General features: G+C 43.0%; 1 protein-coding gene across 4 annotated transcripts in view; it reads left to right on the top strand.

Annotated features, from left to right (window-relative positions):
- The window catches only part of PDGFD (platelet derived growth factor D), a 511,155-nt gene that overhangs the window by 339,068 nt on the left and 145,691 nt on the right, over window positions 1–26,396 (top strand). For all 4 annotated transcript variants that reach the window (XM_068266882.1, XM_068266880.1, XM_068266883.1 and 1 more), the window contains one exon: window positions 7,782–7,962. In XM_068266882.1, the coding sequence (XP_068122983.1) occupies window positions 7,782–7,962 (181 nt within the window). The remainder of the gene's footprint in view (window positions 1–7,781; window positions 7,963–26,396) is intronic.

Raw genomic sequence — 26,396 nt, 5'->3', positions numbered from 1 at the left:
TGATTGGGCAATCAATGCAACTGTACCACTTTTGCACCCATTTTGTATTACATCTCCCCTAATTCTCTTTGCATCGGTTTTGATAGATCTTTTTCAGTGACCACTGCAATAATGCAGGAGACAATTACCGTAATATGTTGATTATATTTACAATAGTCAAATATCAGCTGAACAATTTCAAATTAGAGCCATGTATTTTGCTTTAAAATTCACTTTTTGCATTTTTGTTAATAGCCCTTATGTATGCTATAAAGCTATTTTTTAACTCAGTAAAATTAAGTTTTCCCGCGGTACACACTACAGTCATACAAACATTCCTTTGCCAATAAACATCTCTGATTCTGTATCACATTATTTTAAAATATTATGAGTGCATTTCTTCCCAGGGTACCAATACAATCATAGTCCTGAGAGTATAGGCAGTAAATTATACATCTCAAACCAAGTATCAGAGTCTACAGACAAATAAATACACATCATCATAAGGACAAATATTATCATTCAAAGAAGATGACCTCCGTATGAGGTTCTTAGGCCCCTTCACTGAATATCTAATAACATACATCTGGACCGAAAGATTTCCTCTCTACTGTTGGCGTACCCAGGGAATTTGACACTGATTATTTACAGACCCCCCCCCCCAATGTCCCCCCCCCCCCCCCGCCAAAAAAATGTTTTTTGATGGGAGTGTTGACAGGTTGGGGCGCCGAGTGTGTCGCTGCAAATTTGGGGTGGGGGGGAGGATTTTGGGGGAAAAGGAGTCATCAGGATGTGGACAGAGCTAACCGTTATGAAACTCTGTACTCTATACAGTTCTGTAGAAGATGTTAATGCTATATAAATACACAATAATAATATGGTAGGGCATTAGAATATGACTATGGTATAATTAGCTTGTGAGCTCCTCTGAGGACAGTCAGAAAAGGGGGGCATACTAAAGAGGAGGTGCATAGGAGTGGGGGGGGGGGGGGTTAGAGAGGTAGAGGCACAAAACAGTGAACCTGGTGGGAGAGGGGAAATGGCAGGAAGACCTCTCACCAGGACTGCAGATGTCACCAGTGCTGTTTGGCAGGGACATGTTGTTGAAAGAAGCCACTAAAACCTGAAAAGAGTAAAAGGTCATGGGGAAGACAACAGGGTGCAAGGGGGAGCTGGGAAAAGAGACGATTACCTGCAATCAGTCAATCAATTTTCCTGATTGTTGCCCAAACTCTGAAAAACGGTCCCACGTGGAACAACACAGTGACTAAGCACCACAGTGGCACCCCTAGCCATGGCTACACTTGGTGCTATGAGCACCTGAAACCTTATGGTAGGTACGCCACAGCTCTGCACTATACCTATGACTCCATGGGCTTGATTCACAAAGCAGTGCTAACTGTTAGCACGCCTGTGAAAAGCCCCTTAGCACGCCTAAAACAGCTGTTCACGCACTAAATTGCGCGTGAAACGCATCACATGCAAACTTTTGCGCGCACAAAGATTGGCGCGGTGCGCGCGAAACGTCGCACCGATCGCGCGCTAAATATGTTTATTAGGAGTATTTAGCGTGCAAACGGTGCGACGTTTCACGTGCACCGCGCCACGCAAATCTTTGCGTGCAATTTTTTTAAGCTTTGTGCGTGCTAACTACTTAGCGCCCTAGTTAGCACACCCAAAGCCTTTAGGCGTGCTAACTAGGTTAGCACCGCTTTATGAATCGAGCCCCATGAGTATTTTCATTTATTTGTCCATTAACTAAATCTAATTTCCATTATGCCCCCGCCAGACTGAGATGCACAGACAGAGTTCCGAGCTTGATATACATTTTCTTGAGTTTAAGAAAATGGAATGTTGGTAAGTGTACTGACCAATGGGAAACTCCAGCAGGAAATTCTAACTGCATTTAAAAAACTTTTCTCCTTTCATAAATGTAAAGTTATTTTTCTTAAAAACGGCAAGGTCTTTTTGAAAAGAAAATTCCCCCTTGTCCCCACTATTCGCGTTAACATACCTAGCAAAATTGGTAATGATAGCATGTATTGATTAAGACTTTGCTATTACTGCTAAAGTCAGCAGAACCACCCAAAGTTTAAAGTACCACTATCATGAAAATCGTCAAATTTAAAATACATGTAAACACATACAAATAAGAAGTACATTTCTTTCAGAGTAAAATGAGCCATAAATTAATTTTCTCCTATGTTGCTGTCACTTACAGTAGGTAGTAAAAATCTGATATTACCGACAGGTTTTCGACTAGCCCATCTCCTCATAGGTTATTTTCAGGGTTTTGTTTATTTTCAAAAGCACTTAGTGAATGGCAGTTGCTCTGTCCAACTGCCAAAAAAAGCGTGCAGCAAGCAGGGAAGCTGGTTAGCATCTTTGTATAAATCCTTTTCAGGGAATGTCTTTATAAAGAATCAGAGCCTTGCTGAGAATCCCCCATGAAGAGATGGACTAGTCTAAAACCTGTCCGTTCTGTCAGATTTCTATTGCCTACTGTAAGTGACTGCAACATAGGAGAAAAGTCATTTATGGCTCATTTTACGCTAGAAGAAAAATACTTCTTATTTGTATGTTTACATGTTTTTCACAATAGTGGTCCTTTAAGGAAAATTTTGCAAGACTGCCAGAGGTGCTACTGGGCACCGGTGAACTGCCTAGTTATCGAATCAAAATATACCGTACTTCCCTAAAGGGACATACATTATTTTCCCTAGATAATCATCCCCTTATCAGGCACGGTAAGTTGTAAAACATAATTTTTCTTTACCTAGATGATTAGTCCCTTATCAGGCGGGGTAAAGGGGCCCATACACCGGTCGATTTCAGCCATCGATCGATCGGTTCCATAGCTGTTATATATGAAGCTGTTATACCACCTACAGCCAGAGGGCGCGGTAAACGAGGAGCGCACCTTGAGTGGCAGCTATGGCCGTCCTATATTCCTCTTCCCCCAGCTTGCCCGTGAGTCATCACAGTGACGTTGCTGGGGGTGTGGTTGTGGGCAGTGCAGCGCCATTTTTAGGACAACATCGGATCCCAAACCAGCATACTTTGGAGCTTGCCCTGATGATGCTGATGTTTTACCAGTTAAACCGGTCGGCATTTTGTCTCCCTACTGACCCAGCCTGGCACATAGTGGGACACACTGTGAATGGCGTATGGACTTCAACTGGATATCGTTGCACATGCCTCTCTGAATAAGTATACAATCAATCTCTGTTCTCAACTGCAAAGCTATTTGACAGTGCTATCTGCACCTTGATCATGATGAACGTTGTGACTTTGATGTCTATTGATGCCTAAAGCAACAATTGTCCTCTATTTTATTACACATTGCTAATTCACTGTAGAAGGGTAAATCCCTGTCAGTGTGTGGTCTACAGATATTCAGCCAATATATTTTTGGGACAATACTGCATAAGGAAAATATCCTTTGGACTTTCTTCTTGCCCTGTGGCTGAACATTCAAATGTATTGTGTATGATTCTTTCATACCAAGGAGGACTTTTATCACATAATATTTATCCACTGCGGAAGGGTGAATCGCTGCCAGTGAATGCTCTACAGGTGTCCACATTGAACCTTCGGATAACTCTGCATAAGGAAAAATCCTGGCGGACTTTTATCCATTTCTTGGTTCTCATTTATGAAGTGCACAATCATTCATGTCATCAACAGAGAAGGGGAACTCTGCTAACAATTTACAACAGATTGAATTGTATAGATGAATCTGCAGAAGGATTGTATCCTGGCGGACTTTGTTGTCTTCTATGCCCTGAATTCAGTTTTGATGCATATAGCTTCTATGTGGTTTGAAGTGATCAAGGCTCTTTTATAGACTATCGAAGATATGGTTTGATTGCTTTATTGTGGAAAGCTGATATTATTGGAGAGACTCTAACTACAACCAATTTAATTGGCTAGTTTTGGATGATTAATTATTCAGTCCACCCAGCCAAAATCTGTGGTGTTCACATTAATCTATACTCTTATATGTGCCTGTGCTTGGGTCATTTTAATAATTTAAGTTTTTTTATGAGGAATGATTATTTAAATAAATTTTATATTTTTCTACATAATCTCCTTTTCCTTCCCTTTTTCTTTTGTCAAAAAACATTTTATTGATAAGATGAATATATCACCTAGGGGAAAACATGGCACTTTAGGCCAATTGTTCCCTCGCCTGCTGTTTCTTGTTTTTGCTGTATGTTTTTAAACCCAATCTGCATTAGCTTTTAGCTATTGTCAGGCAGTATTATTATTATTTATTGTACACTACATAAGATTACAGATGATGATAACAGGGTTGACCGGCAACACCAGCAACACAATACAGGTAATAAGCAATAAGATACATAACACAGTACAGTTGAAGAGAAATCGAGAGCCCAATATGGTGTAGTATGTCAAGACAGATTGGATAATTGAGACAGTGAGATGGTAATACTCACAAACATGGGTTACCGCTCAGGTAACCATTCAATAGGCAGGTGAGGAGATTAGACCTGTCCTCACTCAGGATTAAGAAGTCGTTCTCTGTAGATAGGAGAAAAAGGGTAGATCACCCCTCCACCTGGGGTGGACTTCAATATACTGGTAGGTGAACAGAGGCGCCAGTAGAATAAAAGTACATTTTTAAAAATTGCTGGGAGGAAGTGGTGGACTTGCCTCCGTTAAAGCAGACACCAAGGATTGTGATTAAATAAATAAATACACATTTATTGAAGATACCCCAAGCATCCTTGGGGTATCTTCAATAAATGTGTATTTATTTATTTAATCACAATCCTTGGTATCTGCTTTAACGGAGGCAAGTCCACTACTTCCTCCCAGCAATTTTTAAAAATGTTATGTACTTTTATTCTACTGGCGCCTCTGTTCACCTACCAGTACAACAGAGTACAGGTAATAAGCAATAAGATACACAACACAATACAGGTAATAAGCAATAAGATACACAACACAGTACAGGTAATAAGCAATAAGATACACAACACAGTACAGGTAATAAGCAATAAGATACACAACTGATACACAACACAGTACAGGTAATAAGCAATATGATACACAACACAATACAGGTAATAAGCAATAAGATACACAACAGATACACAATACAGTACAGGTAATAAGCAATAAGATACACAACACAATACAGGTAATAAGCAATAAGATACACAACACAATACAGGTAATAAGCAATAAGATACACAACACAATACAGGTAATAAGCAATAAGATACACAACACAGTACAGGTAATAAGCAATAAGATACAACAACACAATACAGGTAATAAGCAATAAGATACACAACACAATACAGGTAATAAGCAATAAGATACACAACACAATACAGGTAATAAGCAATAAGATACACAACACAGTACAGGTAATAAGCAATATGATACACAACACAATACAGGTAATAAGCAATAAGATACACAACAGATACACAACACAATACAGGTAATAAGCAATAAGATACACAACACAATACAGGTAATAAGCAATAAGATACACAACACAATACAGGTAATAAGCAATAAGATACACAACACAGTACAGGTAATAAGCAATAAGATACAACAACACAATACAGGTAATAAGCAATAAGATACACAACACAATACAGGTAATAAGCAATAAGATACACAACACAATACAGGTAATAAGCAATAAGATACACAACACAATACAGGTAATAAGCGGTAAGATACACAACACAGTACAGGTAATAAGCAATAAGATACACAACACAATACAGGTAATAAGCAATAAGATACACAACACAATACAGGTAATAAGCAATAAGATACACAACACAATACAGGTAATAAGCGGTAAGATACACAACACAGTACAGGTAATAAGCAATAAGATACACAACACCGTGTTTCAAGAAGGATTTGAGGCGCCCGTGTAGTGTATTTGATGTTCCCTTATACAAGGAAACGTCACTTTGTACAGGATTAGGTTAGGTTATTTTATTGATATATTGCACTTTCAGGCAACGCGTTTCGCGGCTCAAACCGCTTCCTTAGGTCAAAATAGGGTGCTTAAAAAGGTAAACAAATAAATAAAACTAATTGGACGCTTGGCGGCATTGTTTAAGTTCAAAACATTACAATAAGTAAAATAAAAACACTGGTAGACATAATAAATAAATATAAACATGAATGATAAAAGAATTACGCAGATAATAAACCCTAGAAAAAAACAGATAAAGCAAAAGGTTTTTTCTAGGGTTTATTATCTGCATAATTCTTTTATCATTCATGTTTATATTTATTTATTATGTCTACCAGTGTTTTTAATATATCAATAAAATAACCTAATCCTTCCTGTACGAAGTGACGTCTCCTTGTATAAGGGAACATCAAATACACTATACGGGCGCCTCCTATCCTTCTTGAAACACGATTTTGTATTACCCCACTCGTGGGGTTCTTCACGACTATCCAGGAGTGAAGCCTTTTTTCCAAAGGAGCAGCGACCAACCCTCTAAAAGGCCGAGTGGGGACGGTACTTCCCTACATGCTATACAAAGTGGTTGCGTGGTTAGCAACCCACACTTGTGAGTATAACTACTACTCTTATTTCTAATTTATTTTTCTTGAAGATAATACACCAGAAGGGCTCCTGGTACCCTGCGTTTTTTTTCTTTCTCTCCTTCTCTGTACTTGTTACACCCCCCAAAGATACACAACACAGTACAAGTAATAAGCAATAAGATACACAACACAATACAGGCAATAAGCAAAAAGATACAACAACACAATACAGGTAATAAGCAATAAGATACACAACACAGTACAGGTAATAATCAGTAACATACACGACACAATACAGGTAATAAGCAATAAGATACAACAACACAATACAGGCAATAAGCAATAAGATACACAACACAATACAGGTAATAAGCAATAAGATACACAACACAATACAGGTAATAAGCAATAAGATACACAACACAATACAGGTAATAAGCAATAAGATACAACAACACAGTACAGGTAATAAGCAATAAGATACAACAACACAATACAGGCAATAAGCAATAAGATACAACAACACAATACAGGTAACAAGCAATAAGATACACAACACAATACAGGTAATAAGCAATAAGATACACAACACAATACAGGTAATAAGCAATAAGATACACAACACAGTACAGGTAATAAGCAATAAGATACAACAACACAATACAGGCAATAAGCAATAAGATACAACAACACAATACAGGTAACAAGCAATAAGATACACAACACAATACAGGTAATAAGCAATAAGATACACAACACAATACAGGCAATAAGCAAAAAGATACAACAACACAATACAGGTAATAGGTAGTAAGATACAATGCCAGATCATACACTGGCGTAGTAGTCCCAATAATACAAGTTCACATATTCTGGGTAGGGTGTACAATCAAGTATGATACGAAAGAAGAGATAGCCCTGCCAAAGACTTACATTCTAGAGAGAGGGGGGCTGCGTCGAGTGGTTGGGGGCAGCATCGAGGGATTATCGGCAGAGAGAGTTAGGGCAGCATTGAGGTGGGGTAGGCCTCCTTGTAGAGGTGAGTTTTGAGGGCTTGTTTGAAGGTTTATACCACCTCTGTATATTGCACCCATGTTTGTCTCTTTCTTTGTATAGCAGCATGGAACAAGGTGACACTATTAATGATAATTTGCCTCTCGGCACTCAGTATGAAGAGTATTGTAACATAGCAGCTTTCAGGACATGACCACCACTTGACTGTCTGTTTTCTTGACTTGTAGGTATGATTTTGTGGAAGTGGAAGAAGCTTCAGAAACAAGCTCTGTCATACGTGGAAGATGGTGTGGACATAAAGAAGCTCCTCCAAGACTGACGTCCAAGAAGAATCAAATAAAGATTACATTTAAATCCGATGACCATTTTGTGGCAAAGCCTGGCTTCAAAGTCTGCTATTCTCTTGTGGTGAGTTACGTTCCTCAGCCTCGTGGGGGCTCATTGTGGCTGGGTTGGGAGATTTGGATTTTCACACAGTAAGAATTCCCTACAAGTATATAAATATGTTGGTGTTTCGAATTGGAGAAATGGTACCATAAGCATTAATAAGGAACTATCACTGTTTAAGCATACAGGAGGATCGGCGGGCCCACTCTAGAATGTGAGATATGGTGGACTTGGCATAGGCACTGCAGTGAGCTGATGCTATAAGGCAGAAGTCTATCCTTAATAATGCAAAGTTAAAAGTGTTGAATCAGGGTGATTCCATTTATTGGCTAAAGTAGAAGTAAATTAAAAGTAATCTGTCGGCTAATAAGCCTATTTCGGATTTAGTTCCTGAATATTAAAGTGGTCTGAAAGCCAGCATTTCTACTTTGCTCTAAAAGATTCTTACAGCTCGAAAGCTACTATCCCAGACATTTTTTTTTTGCAGAACATCACTGAAATGGTTAAACAAAAGCACTTTGTCCTGCTATTCAGCTTCAATCCGCATCCAAACTGTAGATAACAGTATCTTTGTTTACATTCCAATCTTGTTACAATGTGTGTAAACACAGTCTAACAAGTGAAGGAGCTCTCTGTGCTCAGACACGCACACAGTTCAGAAAAGCTCATTAGAAGATGTTCATATATAATAAAAAGCAGCTGGAATAAAATGCAATGGCAGCTTTCAGGGTACGATAAACGACACTTTGGAAACTTGTAATTTGTAAACAGCCAATATTACTTATGTACAAAAGTAAATATGATAACTGTATGAGTAATAAAAAGTAGGGAAACACATTTTTATTGAATGTTATGTCGGAGTTTCTGACCACTTTAACAAGATGTTAGATCACACAGCTTATCTACACTGGACATTCGGAGGAGAAATGCAAATCATTTTGAACATGCATGTCATTTTTATTTCACATATCTTCAAGTGGAACCCTGGGAAAAAGTTCTTGTGGAGAATTCCTGTCACGACCTTCTTGGGTTTGCTATAGAAATGTATCAAAACAGGAAATCCAAACCTTTGCTTTACATTGATTCCCCTTTTTGTAACTGGGTCAGGTAGTAAGAGGATATATTGAAAACCTGTGAATAGTTTCTTATTCTTCTCAGCTCTGTTTGAAATTAAGTAAAAAAAAAATCATTTTCGTTGAGATTGTAAAGTATGGCTCAGCACTTCTTCCATTTTGATTACAGATAAGTTATCCCATGTGTCCGTCTTCTACAATGTGTGTCAGTGATAGTGCTGTGATTCTTGAACAACAAATCTCTTGCAATAAATTCACTTGGCAATCAGATTTATGCTTTTCATTTTGACCCTCCATCTCATGCCTTCTCTACCCTTTCCTCCCCCCCCCCCCCTCTATTTGACTCTTCTTATCTTGCCCCCCCCCCCCCCCCCTTCTCTCTCTCTCTCTCTCTCTCTCTCCTCCACCTTCACTCGCTGCTTTTTTCCTCTTATCTTCTCTTTCTCTATACCTGCCTGCTCTTCTTGAACTTACCTCTCTCTTTACATCTTCAGTCCTCCCTGTTCTCTTCTTTCTTTCCCTTTCCTCTTCTTTACTCCCAGATCTTAATTTTTCTTTTCTCTGTTCTTCACAACTCCATCTCCTCTTTATCCCTCCCTTCCACTCTCTTCTTTCTACTCTGCTGTCCTGTTCTCCCCTTTTCTCTCCTCCCCCTTTGACTCTCCTTTCCTCAATTACCCTCTCCGTAAATCTCCTCCCTCTTTTCTCTTACCGTATGATGTGCTCTTCTCCCCTCTCCTTGACTTATACTTTCCTTAATGTTTTCTCCTCTTATTTCCTCTACCCCACTCAACTTGCTTCTCTTCTTTCTTTTTCTCTGCTCAACTCCATTCCTTTAAATGTCCGAATGTCTGCTCTCACCTTACCCTCTTTTTTTCTTCTTCTTCTTTTCTGTTCTCACCTCATTTACTCACAGTGGTATGAAACTAAGCATTTATTAAGTATTCTTTACAGCATAAAAATCCACTGCTAGAAAACATGGTAACAGAACAGCATTCAAACAGTTACACATAGCACTTCCTTCTTCAGTAGGAAGCTTAGTTCTAATGCCAAACTTGAGGAGGTGATTACATTATCTTGTTTATGTTTCCTTATCAGCCACTATTAGTAAACATTCCTAGCAGTGCTTCAAATTCTCACTGCATACATTATGACATATAAAAACAGCAGCTATGCAATAAAGTACGGTGGCAGCTTTCAGAGCAGATAAACTCTACTTTGGGGACTTGTAATTTGCAAATGGATGACAAAACTTGTGCACAAAAGCAATTATGATAACTGTATGGATAACAAAAAGCAGAAAAAAACGTTTTTACTGAATGTTATGTCAACGTTTAATCCTGCTTTAAGAGATATGAAAATTGTTTACAATAACTGTACTATTTTTTTTCTGTGAGCTGTACCCAAAGAGGGTTTAATTAAACAAAGCATTATCTTGTAGCACCTATATTACAGCATATGGGTTTTGGATCCCCAAATGATGTCTGGAGGTTAAAATCAATGGGAACCTTAAAAAAAACAAAACAAAAAAATAGATACTTATTTAAAGAGAGTCTGAATCGAAAATAATTCTTGCTTTTTACTTGCTATTTAGTTTAAGCAGTATGAGGTGAAGAGCCGCATTCCCACTGCAAAACGAGGGCTTTATACTGCCCAAATCGCAGGGCTAACATCCACGACTTTCAAAGTAGCTGTAGCTCTGCCTTTACTGAAGTCAATCTGCGCAAGGATCTCCGCCTCTCCCCGCCCCTCTCAGTGAATGGAGACGGCTGGAATGCGGTGTTTGACCTCTCCTCATACTGCTTAAGGTAAATAGCAGGTGAAAAGCAAGAATTATTTTCACTTCAGACTCCCTTTAAAGAGAGGGAAGGCTCTGGGTCCTATAGACCCTTCCCACTCCTCTCTTGGTCCCCTCGTTTAAACGCTTGCTCACCCGTTTGAAATCCCCTTTGCGGGAGGCTTTGGAAGTCATCGGGATCTCGAGTGCTCCCAAAGACGGAGTGGCCCAGCTTCGGGAGCACTCGGGCTCCCAAAGTTTTCGAAGCTTCCTTCGGGGGCAGAGAGCAGTATTTGACCAATTGGCCGAATACTGCTACAGGGGAGCCGGACAGGAGAGAGACTGAAAGGCTCTAAAACAGGGGTCCCCAACCATTTCCGGCCCGGGGACCACTTTCTGACCAAATTTTTCTCCGGGGACCAGTGGGGTTCTGGTTGGGGTTATTGGGTGCGCAACCTAGTGGACAGTGTCGTGCGCAGCGGGTTATGGGGGGGGGGGGGGGGCTGGGGTGCAGCGACATAGCTAGCATAGTTGACCCAGTATAGGGAGCTTAGTTGCCCCAGTATGGCTAGTATAGTTACCCCAGTATGGCTAGCATAGTGCCCCAGTATAGCTAGTATAGTCCCAGTATGGGTAGGTAGTGCCCCAGTATAGCTAGTATAGTGCCCAGTATGGCTAGTATAGTGCCCAGTATAACTAGTATAGTTCCCAGTATAGCTAGTATAGTGCCCAGTATGGGTAGGTAGTGCCCCAGTATGGCTAGTATAATGTCCAGTATAGCTAGTATAGTGCCCAGTATGGGTAGGTAGTGCCCCAGCATAGCTAGTATAGTGCTCAGTATAGCTAGTATAGTGCCCCAGTATAGCCAGTATAGTGCCCCAGTATGGGTAGTATAGTGCCCCAGTATGGCTAGTATAGTGCCCAGTATGGGTAGGTAGTGCCCAGTATAGCTAGTATAGTGCCCATTATAGCTAGTATAGTGCCCAGTATGGGTAGGTAGTGCCCCAGTATAGCTAGTATAGTGCCCAGTATAGCTAGTATAGTGCCCCAGTATGGGTAGTATAGTGCCCCAGTATGGCTAGTATAGTGCCCAGTATGGGTAGGTAGTGCCCAGTATAGCTAGTATAGTGCCCAGTATAGCTAGTATAGTGCCCCAGTAAAGCTAGTATAGTGCCCAGTATAGCTAGTATAGTGCCCAGTATAGCTAGTATAGTGCCCAGTATAGCTAGTACAGTGCCCAGTATAGCTAGTATAGTGCCCAGTATGGTTAGGTAGTGCCCCAGTATAGCTAGTATAGTGCCCAGTATAGCTAGTATAGTGCCCTAGCATGGGTAGGTAGTGCCCCCCCCCCCTCTGACACCCCCCCCCCCCCCCCACGCGCGGCCGCCGCTTGTGTTACCTTATGAGCTGGCGGCCGCTTGTTCTCATATTCCCCCAGGCGCCGCTCTCCTCTTCGCAGCATCTCCTATTACTGCAGTCAGCAGCGCGGCATGCGGCTGCTGTAAGGAAGGGAAGGAAGCAGGGCAGCGGCTTCCTGTAGCGCCGATATGCATCGCCGCTACCATGGGAACCGCTGCCCTGCCTCCTTCCCTCCTTACAGTAGCCGCATGACGCACTGCTGACTGCAGTAATAGGAGATGCTGCAAAGAGGAGAGCGGCGCCTGGGGAAATCTAAGAACAAGCGTCCGCCAGCTCATAAGGTAACACGAGTGGCGGCTGTGGGGGTGGGGGGGGGGGGCTATGGGAGATGACAGACCCGTTGCAGCCCGGCTGGAAACTGCCAACGGACCGGCAGTGGGCGGCGGCCCGGTGGTTGGGGACCCCTGCTCTAAAGGACCCAGAGCCTTCCCCCTCCTTAGGTAAGTATCTGGTCGATTTTTTTTTTTTAAGGTTCCCATTGACTTTAAAGCCAATGGGTACCGGATTAAAAAAGAAAAAGTCAGATACTCACCTAAGGAGAGGGAAGGCTCGGTCCTAATGAGCCTTCCCTCTCCTCTCCCGGTGCCCTCGGTGCTGCACTGGCTCCCCCGTTCGCGTCCGCCGCCGCAGGGACTTCGGAGGTCTTCGGGAGCACTCGGGCTTCCGAAAAACGGGCCGCTCCATACTACATACGCGCGAGTGCGTCATAGAGGGCGCTCGCGCATGCGTAGTATGGAGCGGCCGCGTCATCGGGAGCCCGAGTGCTCCCGAAGGCTTCCGAAAGCTCCCGAAGGCATGCGGAAGTGGCAGTATTTGAACGAACTGGTCGAATACTGCCACGGGGGATCCTGCGCGGGACCGGGCACCGGGAGAGGAGGGGGAAGGCTCATTAGGACCGAGCCTTCCCTCTCCTTAGGTGAGTATCTGACTTTTTCTTTTTTAATTCGGTAAACATTCACTTTAAACAGCCATTGCCTGGATAGATTTGTTACCAAATAGTTGGTTTGTGAATTTTGTTTTCAGGAATCATGGCAGATAATAAAACGTAAAATGCAGCAGAAATAATAGAGGTGATTTATTATTCCCATAAATTGTTGTGTTTGTAAACAGTTACAAAACACAAGTCATCATTATATCAATAAGAGTTTTCAGCTAAGGGTTTGAAATTGTCATATGAGATTGTTCCATTTTCTGCTGTCGATTTTGTAATTCAGTTGTTTATTGGTAAATTGGCTTTTGAAAGGCATAGACAAGTATGAAGAATTTTCTCTGACTCAATTAGGTTATGTGGATTGCCGAGCCGGCCGCCATCTCTATTTATCAATCATCTTGATATGAGAGGCCGATTATAGTTGTATTTATATCAGCAATTTTAACGCCTCGTACCTCACGGCGTATTGAAACAATACGCGAAATGTCACTATGTCGTAACATTCAATTGTGTGTGTAATGCTCGTGTACCAAGCATGGAATTTCCTCTGCAACCACACTGCCTTAAAGGACAACTATCACAAAAATATTAAAGAGTACTTAAATTACGTATTACAGTTTGCTTTAAACCTTATAAGTTGCCAAGATATATAAAATCACACATAATATGTGTGATTTTTCTCACTCCCAGGGTCCGTATTCCATATATGGTCTTGAATTCCCTGCCCCCAGTGTGAAATTGGGCCAGGGTGATTTTTTTTTTCTTTCCAAACCCTAGGTGCAAAGGGTGCTGGGGGATTGAAGTCGTAACTCCACCCCTCATGTCCATGTGATCTAATCCAGGCAGGCAGACAGCCATCTGAAATAAGAATAATAGTGAACAGACAGGATAAGACAGGCTGCAGCTGTTCTGCTGTCTCTCCTCTCTCTTACACACTGTGAAAAGAGAAGTAGTTTGAACCAGACAGGCAGAGGGCAGGGGTTGGGGGGGGCAGGGGGAGGGAACCAGGCTGGGGAGGAGGACACAATTCTGAGAGTGTACTTTGGCAAGGCTTCAGCATGAGGAGAAAGAGGGTAGTGCTACTTACAGATATAAAAGTGAGTCTGTTATATTCACTATGATGTACCAGGTGTAAAGTTTAAATGTTTATCTAACTGTACATAGATTACATATAGTATATGCATTGCCATTCAAACCTTTTTTTTTGCCCAGAGGTGCTCTTTAAGATTTAAAATACATATACATAAACTGTAGGCTTCTCCTAATAAAAAATGTGGCAGATCTGACAGGTTTTGGACTTCTCCATCTCTTAAGGGGGGGGGGGGGTTATCAGGCATTTCTTTATTTACAAAAGTAGTTACTCAATCCAACTGGCAAAATAGTGTGCAAACAAGTAGGGAAGCTGATCAATAATTTTATATAGATCCTGTTCAGAAAATCTGTCAACTGTGAGTGACAGCAACATAGGAAACAAGTAATTTATGGTGCATTTTACTCTGGAGAAATGTGCATTTTATGCGTATGTATTTTAAATGTTATGTTTGTTTTTGTTTTATACAAGGATAGGACTAGCAAGTATGGCATTTGCTAAAGGAACCAGTGTATTTAGTTATACTGTTTGGGAGAGATGGTTGTTTGGTAGAGATGGTCAATGAGACCCAATTAATTCTGACCTGCATGCAAACTGTATGCAAATTAGGGCTGGACCAGTCAAAATTATCAGAAAGCGCACTTGATTGGTCCCTTTTGAAGTTGCATGCAATTTGCATTATTTGCATCTTTATCGATTTTCTCATTGGTCAAAGCTCCTGGGGTTGCTTGACTCCTAAGGCTAATTTCACACCAGGGTGTTGCGTTAGAGGGGGCGTTAAGGTCACATAACGTCCCCTAACGCAACGCCTGGTGGTGTTGGATCTGGACGTCAGAGTGAGCCGCGTTGTGCAGCTCACTCTGGCATCAGTGATGCCGTGATGCGCACTCTTGTGCGCATGCGGCATCACGTGGTCCCGCCGGCCAATCGCCGCACAGAGCAGCCGCTCCAGGAAGTAAACACTGCACGTCACAACGTGCAGTGCATATTAATTAGCCATGTGCCTGGCCGCTCTCCGCTCCTCCACAACATTACTGAGCATGTGCAAGCAGTCTAACACGGCTCAGCCGCGTCTAAAGTACTGCATGCAGTACGTTGTCTTGTGACGCAGCGTTACAATGTAACGCAACGTGGGCACTGTGAACAGCCCCATTGATTTTTCATTACTGTGCGGTGGGCTGCGTTACAGGCTGCTCTAACGTGCACCTGTAACGTCCCACTGTGAAACCAGCCTAAAAATAAATGGATTATATTTAGAATATGAGTATTTAACCTTTTCATGCCTGAGGGTATTTTTTATCCTGGTAACGAAAATAAATGTCATCTTGCAGTCTTACCATTCAACTTCTTAAAGGATACCCGAGGTGACATGTGACATGATGAGATAGACATGTGTATGTACATGCTTTCCTCAAGATAATATAACTATGCTTTCTTCCTTTTTTTCTTTCTCTGCCTGAAAGAGTTAAACATCAGGAATGCAAGTGACTGTTTCTGTGCAGGCGGGACGTAGTGGGACTATAGTGTAAGCCTCACTGATAAGGAATCACAGCCATAAAACATTTCTTGGCAGAAAATATACTCTGAGGCCTTGTTCACATTGTGTTCGGCTCGCGTGTCCGTCCGCGGTGGGCTCTTTCTTCCGCATTTTTTTAAGCGTTTTCCAGCGATTTTCTGCGTGTTCGCTCGTTTTTGTGGTCGTTTTTGTAAGCGCTTTTGCAGAGCACTTCTGCCTTTTGATACGTAAAAAAATCTGAAAAAAATAAATACAATGTATTTTAAAAAAAAAACGCTCACGCAATCGCTTGCCAAAGTGATTTTGTGAGCGTTTTGCGTTTCTCCTATACCTTCCATTGAGGCAAATCTCCTCAAAAATGGCCCAGATCGCAAATGAATCACTCTGATATGAACTCTCTCATAAAAAATCATTGCACAAGCGCTTTCAGGACGATTTTGAAAATCGCTCACGCTTAAAATTTTACAAACACGCCTATAATGTGAAGGCCTCAGAGCAGGAAAGAGATAAAAAGGGCCAATAGTTCATAGATTTTAGACCTGGCATACTTCAATGACTGTGTCATTGAGCAGAGACAATGAAGCAGTAAAAACGTAAAAAATAGCTTTCAATATCAAATAAAACTGGGGGATATCTAAACAAGTCATTTTTAGGAGAAGAATAGATACAATTGTTTATCTCATCAGTTTATTTTCACTTCAGATGTCCTTTAACTGCTTTGTGTTTTCATGAAAAACTTGCTTTCCTGGAGACAATTAGGATTTATTTTGGTTGCGCATTATGTTAAGGGGTGTTTTTAGTTTATATTAATTATTTAGAAAAATTCCAGGAAAAAAAAATTAGAAAAAGAAGCTGTTAAAGTGAATCCAAGGTGAGAGGGATGTGGAAGCTGCCATATTTATTTCCTTTTAAGCAATACAAGTTGCCTGGCGTCCTTCTGATCCTCTGCCTCTAATACGTTTAGCCATAGACTCTGAACAAGCATGCAGAGGATCAGGTGTTTCTAACATTATTATCAGATCTGGCAAGATTAGCTGCATGCTTGTTTCCGGTGTGATTCAGACATGACTGCAGCCACATAGACCAGCAGGGCTGCCAGGCAACTGATATTGTTTAACCACTTCACCCCAAAGGCATTTTTACCCTAACGGACAAGAGCGATTTTCACCTTTCCGTGCTCATCCCTTTCATTTGCCAATAGCTTAATCACTACTAATCACAATGAAATGATCTATATCTTGTTTTTTTCACCACCAATTTGGCTTTTTGGGGTTGATATTTGTTTTCAGTAATTGCTTTATTTTCTATGCATTTTAAAGGGAAAAACAAGGAAAAAATGAAAAAATACACTGTTTCTCCAATTTCATCCCCTATAATGTTAATATAAACACTGCTACTGTACATAAAACCCACACATTGTATCTGCCTATTCGTCCTGGTTATAACAAGATTTTCATTACGTCCCTAGTACAAAGTATGGTGACAATATATTATTTGGAAATAAAGGTGTATTTTTTCTTTGGTGAGTTTGTTTCCCACTATTTTCACGTGCACAGCGGCAGCACTGTCTGACTTATAAAAACGTCCCACTATGAGCCTCTTAATGACTCCAGGACGTTTTTATAAGTCAGCTTGTCATTAAGTGGTTAAAAAGGAAATAAATATGTCAGCTTCCACATCACGCTCACCTCGGGTTCACTATAATAGTATTGGTATCTTATATTGTTAATGGTATTATATATTACCTAGATACATGCTGCGCTAATTGCCTTATAATGCTGTGATAAGATGTTCTGGATACTGGAATCAAGTTTTACTAAGATTTCAGCTTTACCATGGCAGTGTTTGCTAAAGTGGTGTTTAGGAGGCATTGATGAGTAACATCACAGCTGAAATACAGCATGTTAAAATTGCCTGCTTAAAGCAAACCTTTACTTAAAGGATGTAACATCCTTATCTTCCAGTGGCAGGTCCCGCGGCGTCTCCGGCGTGGTCCAGGCGAGCGGCTGGACTTCATAGCCGTTGTCCTCTGGCGGCATCCCCGGCATCCCTCCGGCTGTGAGTTCAGCTGTGCGTGTGACCAAACGCGCGTGCGCGATAAGCCTTATAGACTTAGGAGGAGGATCTAGCTGAGGTCAGCAGTGATGTCACTTCTCAACACTATCTACATGGTGACATAACATAGGCAATTATAACTGTATTTATTCCCTTTCACATCTTCCCCAAAATGAATTTTTGCTGTCTGATTTAGGCGTGTATGGGAGCTGCCATCTTGCTAGTGATGATAAAAATGCATAAAGCAGAGCATTTTTATCTTATGGTGACGCCTCACCATGGTGATAAAGGGTGTAGTTTTCACTGCAGCGGCATCCCACCACCCCCTCCGATCGCCTCCGACGATCAGCGCAAACAGGAAATCCCATTCAGAACGGGATTTCCTATTTGGCTTCCCCCATCGCCATGGCGACGATCGGGATGACGTCATCCACGTCATGGCGCACAGGGGAGTCCCGATCCACCCCTTAGCGCTGCCTGGCACTGATTGGTCAGGCTGTGCAAGGGGTCTGGGGGGGGGCAGCGGGTAGCGGCGGATCGGCGGCGAGCAGCGGCGAGCGGATGTTACACGCAGCTAGCAAAGTGCTAGCTGCGTGTAACAAAAAAAAACTATGCAAATCGGCCCACCAGGGCCTGAGAAAACCTCCGCGGCGGCTTACCCCGAACTGGGTTCAGGATAACCGCAAAGTGTAACTGTCAGGCATAAAATCAAAAATCAATTCTTTATTTTTATCTGGTAAACAAGTAATAAGGATGCTAACCAGGCAATCCAAAAGTAAAAAATTACTCTTATTTTTCTTCTCCATAAAACATCATTCCCCAGTTTCCCTGGCTCTTATTTGGTACATCTGCCGCACAAAGGAAGTTGCAGGGCATGCTGGGTTTTCTTTTTTTCTTCTTTACTTTCTGCTCAGACGTAACTAATGCAGCCTGATTGCCTGAAGCCTCTTTCCCTCCCGTCTTCCCCACCCGTTTTGTCTTAGTGATAGAAAAATCACTAAAATAAAAACTGACAGCTCCTCTTTAAAATGAAGACAACATTCTAAAGTTAAAGACTAATTAAATTCACAGAGAGGAATACAAGTTGAATGAGTGTGTGACGTTATCACCTGGCCTGAGCTGTCGTTAAGTGGAGTGTTACTCAGGCGCGGAGCTAGGGGGGGTCGGGGTAGGACAAGTGCCCCGGGGCGCCGGGTCCCCAAGGGCGCCCAGCTGAGCTTCGGGTTTTTTTGTTGTTGCGGGGCTGAGGCTGAGGGGAGCAGCGCAGAGAAGAGAGAGAGCTGTGCGGACGGTGGGGAAGGGGGGCCATCTCCCCCCTCCTTCCCTCACCTTAGGTGCTCTCTTTCTCCCTCGCTGTCCCCTCTAATGTCTGTCCGGTGGCTGGCAGCGGCGGGCGGAACTCACCTCCGTCACGCTCCAGCGCCGCGTCGGAACACCGGCCGGAAGTTCGGGTGCGCAGCCGCTGCTCTGGTCTGGACCAGACCAGAGTAGCGGCAGATCCATCTGGCGCTGCGACGAGACGGAGGTAAGTTCCGCCCGCCGCTGCCAGCCACCGGACAGACATTGGAGGGGACAGCGAGGGAGAGAGAGCAGCTCTTCTCTGCGCTGCTCCCCTCCTGCTGGGGAGGGGGACACCTGGCTACCTACTCTGGGCACCTATACCTCTGGCTACCTACTCTGGGCACATATACCCCTGGCTACTGGCTACCTACTCTGGGCACATATACCCCTGGCGACCTACTCTGGGCACATATACCCCTGGCTACCTACTCTGGGCACATATACCCCTGCCTACATATATTGGGCACATATACCCCTAACTACATATACTGGGCATATACCCCTGGCTACCTACTCTGGCCACATATAACCCTGGCTACCTACTCTGGGCACATATACCCCTGCCTACATATAATGGGCACATATATCCCTAACTACATATACTGGGCATATACCCCTGGCTACCTACTCTGGGCACATATACCCCTGGCTACCTACTCTGGGCACATATACCCCTGCCTACATATATTGGGCACATATACCCCTAACTACATATACTGGGCATATACCCCTGGCTACCTACCCTGGGCACCTATACCCCTGGCTACCTACTCTGGGCACCTATACCCCCGGCTACCTACTCTGGGCACATATACCCCTGGCTACCTACTCTGGGCACATATACCCCTGGCTACCTACTCTGGGCACATATACCCCTGGCTACCTACTCTGGGCACATATACCCCTGGCTACCTACTCTGGGCACATATACCCCTGCCTACATATACTGGGCATATATACGCCTGGCTACATATACTGGGCATATATACCCCTGGCTACATATACTGGGCATATATACCCCCTTGCTACGTGGACTGAGCATATATACCCCCTGGCTACATATACTGGGCATATATACCCCTGGCTACATATACTGGGCATATATACCCCCTGGCTACATATACTTGGCATATATACCCCTGGCTACATATACTGGGCATATATACCCCTGCCTATATATACTGGGCATATATACCCCCTGCCTACATATATTGGGCATATATACCCCTGGCTACATATACTGGGCATATATACCCCCTGGCTACATATACTTGGCATATATACCCCTGGCTACATATACTGGGCATATATACCCCTGCCTATATATACTGGGCATATATACCCCCTGCCTACATATATTGGGCATATATACCCCTGGCTACATATACTGGGCATATATACCCCCTGGCTACGTGGACTGGGCATATATACCCCCTGGCTACATATACTTGGCATATATACCCCTGGCTACATATACTGGGCATATATACCCCTGCCTATATATACTGGGCATATATACCCCCTGGCTACATATACTGGGCATATATACCCCCTGGCTACATATACTTGGCATATATACCCCTGGCTACATATACTGGGCATATATACCCCTGCCTATATATACTGGGCATATATACCCCCTGCCTACATATATTGGGCATATATACCCCTGGCTACATATACTGGGCATATATACCCCCTGGCTACGTGGACTGGGCATATATACCCCCTGGCTACATATACTGGGCATATATACCCCTGGCTACATATACTGGGCATATATACCCCTGGCTACATATACTGGGCACATATACGCCTGACTATATATACTGGGCACATATTATTCTCCTGGCTACATATACTGGGCATATATACCACTGGCTACATATACTGGGCACATATACCTCTGGCTACATATACTGGGCACATATACCCCTGGCTAACTGTTCTGTGGACATCTCTACCCCTGGCTACCTGTTCTGGGGACATCTATACTGCTGGCCACCTATTCTGGGGACATCTATACTGCTGGCCACCTATTCTGGGGACAACTATAGACCTGGGGCTACCTATTTTTGGGGAACCACGTCAGATTGAGTGTATTTTGGAGAACTGCTGCCAGGTGAGAGGTGTCTACCATATTAAGGGGGCATTCTACCTATTTATGTGAAATGCTGTCTATTTATGTGACTCATGACTGCTGAATTTGTCTTTTTGGGGGCCTCATGGTTACTGAATTTGTCTTGTTGGGGGCCTCATGATTTGTTAGGGGCCTCAAGATCGCTGAATTTGTCTTGTTGGGGGCCTCATGATTGCTAAATTTGTCTTGTTGGGGGCCTCATGATTGCTGAGTTGGTTATGTTGGGGGCCTCATGATTGCTGAATTTGTCTTGATGGGGGGGGGCTCATGATTGCTGAATTTGTCTTGGAACATGCTGGAAGGTACATACTGAGGGAGGGTGGGTGAGCGTGAGCCTGCTAACCTCCATATACATTTGGCTCCACCCATAACCACGCCCACATTTATTATGTGACCACGCCCCTTTTTGGCGCGGCGCGCTGCGCGCGCCGCAACCTTAACTTTGGGGGGGCGCATTAATAGTCTTTGTCCCCGGGCGCTGAAAATCCTAGCTACGCCTCTGGTGTTACTACAGACTGCAATGTAAAGTGAAGCATTCTGAGTTGTCTGCTTTATTTTTCACTTGCTTATGCAAAAGGGAGAGAAAAATATACAGCAGGCACACAAAGAGGGAGGGAGAGAGAGAGACACCAAGCATTATATATATATGTTACGGCCAGAACCCGAAGTTTGGCCACTTCTAGTTCTGGCCGGCCACTTCGGGTTCTGGCCAGCCAATGCGCGAAGTGGCCGCTGCGCTGCGGCCAATGTTAGAAATGGATTGATTCCTCTGAGGTTAATGTATATTCTGCGCCGCAGCGCAGCGGCCAAACGTAGAACAACTTCGTTAATTTATTGCAATTCAGCCGGCGGCAATGTAACAATTCAAGCCGCCGGCTTTTTCTCTGCCTCTCTCTCCTTCTCCCCCCCGCCTCTCTCGCTCTTCTATGGGCAGCCGGCGGGGACACGCGTGTCCCCCCTCCGGAGTCGTTCGTCGCGGCAGGGTTATCCTGCCGTTCTTGCAGAGCGGGTGCTGGCAGAAGCGATGTCTGCAGCCTCCCCGCTCTGCTGCCCTGGCGCCACGAACGACTCTCGGGGACACGCGTGTCCCCCGCCGGCTGCCCATAAGAGGAGAGAGAGAGGCAGAAAAAAAAAGCCGGCGGCTTGAATTGTTACATTGCCGCCGGCTGAATTGCAATAAATTAACTAAGTTGTTCTACGTTTGGCCGCTGCGCTGCGGCCAGAAGATACATTAACCTCAGAGGAATCAATCCATTTCTAACATTGGCCGCAGCGCAGCGGCCACTTCGCGCATTGGCCGGCCAGATCCCGAAGTGGCCGGCCAGAACTAGAAGTGGCCAAACTTCGGGTTCTGGCCGTAACATATATAAGACACACACAGATTCAGACAGTGACTCTCTCTCTCTCTTATGCTGGATAAACACCATGCGTTTCCGCGTTCGATGCATCCGTCGATACGCATCGATTCGATTATTTCCGACATGTCCGATTCAAGCTTCGATGGATTGTTAGGTCTATTTGCCATACTTTACATGGCAATCAACCTAAAAATCATCGAAATGCGTTCGGAAATGCTCGGAAATAATCTAATCGACGCGTATCGACGGACGCATTCGACGCGGAAACGCATGGTGTGTATCCAGCATTACCCTGGCTGTCTACACAGGCTAGGGAGCTGTAATCTGTCCTGGCAGCGGAGGCGGCAGGAGGGGTACAGCTACATCCTGCCTGCGTGTGCTCCTCCTGCATGTGAAAATAACTACAGAGGTGATAACTTAAGGACTGAAGTGATAAGACAACACTCTCATTGTGAAAACTTATCACTGCACCTTAAAGTGGATCCGAGATGAAAAACTAACTATAGTAAGTAACTTGTCTATATATCGTATCTAATGTTTAGATGGTTTACACAGTAAATCTAGCTGCAAACAGCTTCAATAGAATATGATTATTTATTCCTGTGATACAATGAGAAAAGCCATATTTTTTTTGTCATAATTACACAGGCAAGCTGCTCTGCATCTTCACCCCTCAGCCTGTGAAAACTCTACTCCCCTCTCCGCCTCTCTCCACCCCCTTGCCTCTGAAATCTCATGTATGCTTCAGCAAAAGCCTCCTCCTCCCCAGGCTAAGCTCCCATGAGCACTTGCAGCACGGGACTCAGAATGCCTAGGCACTGGAGGAGCTGGGGGCATGGATACATTAATTTTATGCAAATAGGTAATAAAAGCATTTGAGGGGAAGACTGCCCAATAAACTTTATGTATGGGGCAAAAAAATGAAGGCGGCAAAAGTTTGTCTCGGATCCACTTTAACAAGGCAAACTTCTTTAGTGAATAAACACTTAAAATACTGATTGATGTGTGGTGATACGTTTTCACTTGCCTTATTATCGCCAGCATGAGTTTGAGCATGAGGCCAATATCATAAACAGTTTTGTGTGTGAGGTGAGAGAAGGAGAATCTAATTACTTTATTGTCTGTACAAGAGAGGTAGAAACTGTATCTTAGCGTTCATTAAAAAACATATTTATGTTACATTTACACTTAAATGTAAGTGTAAAAGGGGCCTTAACAATTTGTCGCTGGTGTTGCTGACAATATCACAAGTCTGTGTAACTCCAAATGAATTTTATGATGTAGTTTAAAACTAACAATAGACTAAATAAGCATAGTGTCAATAGCATAAAATACTGTTGAACCTTAGCTGTTAGACAATAAACTACTAGCAGCTGAGAGTCTGCAGTAAAATAAATAGAGCTATAAAAAATGTGTTCCTGTGATTTTCTCAGCAGAGGAGAGCTTCAAACATGCCACTTTCTGCTAATTTTTGCCAAATTTTGCTCAAACGAAAATATTATGACAGAGGCCATAATCTTCCTTTATCTCTGGTATTTATGGAAGGTCTCTGTGATCAGAAAGAGAACAGCAGGATTGTCTTTGTGATCACCCTTGGGTAGAACTCATTGACCAATAAGAACCATTTTAAACTGGTAAGTAACCAATCAGAGGAGGAGTTTACCATTGGAAATAGTTGAAAACAAGTTAAAGTGACCAAAGCAGCATTTTTAGACCCCAGGGCATCTCAATAGCTCATTAAAAATGTATGCTAACAGCATGGCTCATTGCTAAACAGAATTCCATTTTATCTCTTTTTCTTACATTTAAATATTTGTTAGAGGCTATTATTGCCCTACTTCTGTGGCCTGCCATCCGCAGAAAGAGCAGGCAGATAAGGACTGCTGTAATTAGTAGTAGCAATGGTCAAACAAAATCTTTCATCAGCAGGGGGGTGGGGAGATAGTAAACTGTGCTTCAAACAGTTTAGAGAAGTCAGACTTGATTACCGCCACACCTTCCCCTGGATAAATAAGAGCAGAGAGAAGGGGGTGGGGGAAATGGCAGCTCCTACAGCTATTAGAAACCAGGACAAACTGCAGAAAAAAAGCAGGTTGAAAAACATATCTAATCTTTATACTATATGTCCAAATCCAGAGTTGTCTGAAAATAATTAATTTATAAACATATCACTATACAGGTAGTCCCCAGTCAATGAACTAGATAAGAACTTGAGGTTTGTTCTGAACCTGAATCTGTTCTTAAAGGATACCACAACTGACATGTGGCATAATGAGATAGACATGGGTATGTACAGTGCCTAGCACACAAATAACTATGCTGTGTTCCTTTTTTTCTTTCTCTGTCTGAAAGAGGTAAATATCAGGTATGTAAGTGGCTGACTCAGTCCTGACTCAGACAGGAAGTGACTACAGTGTGACCCTCACTGATAAGAATTTCCCCCTTTTTTATCTCTTTCTTGCTCTCAGAAGCCATTTTCTTCTAGGAAAGTGTTTTATAGTTGGAATTTCTGATCAGTGAAGGTCACACTGTAGTCACTTCCTGTCTGAGTCAGGACTGAGTCAGCCACTTACATACCTGATATTTACCTCTTTCAGGCAGAGAAAGAAAAAAAGGAACACAGCATAGTTATTTGTGTGCTAGGCACTGTACATACCCATGTCTATCTCATTATGCCACATGTCAGTTGTGGTATCCTTTAAAGAGGAACTTCAGCCTAAACAAACATACTGTCATTAGGTTACATTAGCTACAGTATGTTAATTAAAATAGATAGGTGATATAATCTCTTACCCATCCCGTTTTAAAAGAATAGGCACATGTTTGTGATTTGATGGGGGCAGCCATCTTTTTGGTTTAAAGGAGGTGACAGGGAGCATGAGACACAGTTCCAACTGTCCTGTGTCCTGATCACCCCTCCCAGCTGCTAGGCAATGAGAACAACATCATAGGAAATCCCATCATGCTTTGCACAGCATCAGGGGAAAAATGCCCGGGCAGTTTTCTTTGAATGGGCGGAGCTTAGCTTCTGTATAGCTAATAATTATGCTTAGGTAATTAAAACAAAGCTCTGATGCTGTGGATCTGTTAAAGAAACACTAAGTCTTTTCAGTGCTGCTGAGTAGATTTTTAGTCTGGAGGTTCACTTTAAGTTGGAACACTGCCATATCTGTCCCCTGTACCTTCTCTGTACCCTTCTTATGTCACCTCTGTTCCTCTGTGTCTTCAGTATCCCCCACCTCGGCTCCCCACCACTACCACCACCACTGTGTTACCTCTGCCCCCCGTTCTCTCAGTCCCCTTCTGTGTCACCTTGGCCTCCACTGTGACCCTCTGTCTCTACTTTGTCCCTCTGTACCACCTTTCACCTGTAGATATTTACAACTTTCTGCCCCTTCATAAAATTGCAGTAAAAGCCAAAACCCTGGAAACATGTGCGGCTAAGTCCTGGAACTGATCGCGTAAATATTTGTGTTCAAGAAGAAATTCTTCCGCGCGGTTGACAAGATAAGCGGCTGCGCAGGATAGCAGGATAACCACTACTTATCATCAGAACAGGCTTTCTGTTTCCGAGTGGCGTGTTAACAGTTTTGACGTCCGTACCGAGGTTTATTCTTTGAAACATCAAATTGCTTTTACCTGGAAGTTACACTTTTCAATATTTTTTTCCCCAGATAAATAGTAGCCTCAACATAGAATATTCACAGGCTTTTTCCAGGAATCAACAATCGTCAGCAATAAAACATATGTTTCTC

This window comes from Hyperolius riggenbachi, chromosome 2 (assembly GCF_040937935.1).
Source record: "Hyperolius riggenbachi isolate aHypRig1 chromosome 2, aHypRig1.pri, whole genome shotgun sequence".
Classification (NCBI taxonomy): domain Eukaryota; kingdom Metazoa; phylum Chordata; class Amphibia; order Anura; family Hyperoliidae; genus Hyperolius; species Hyperolius riggenbachi.
The sequence above is the reverse complement of the archived record's forward strand: the minus strand, read 5'-3'. Positions and strand labels throughout refer to the sequence as shown.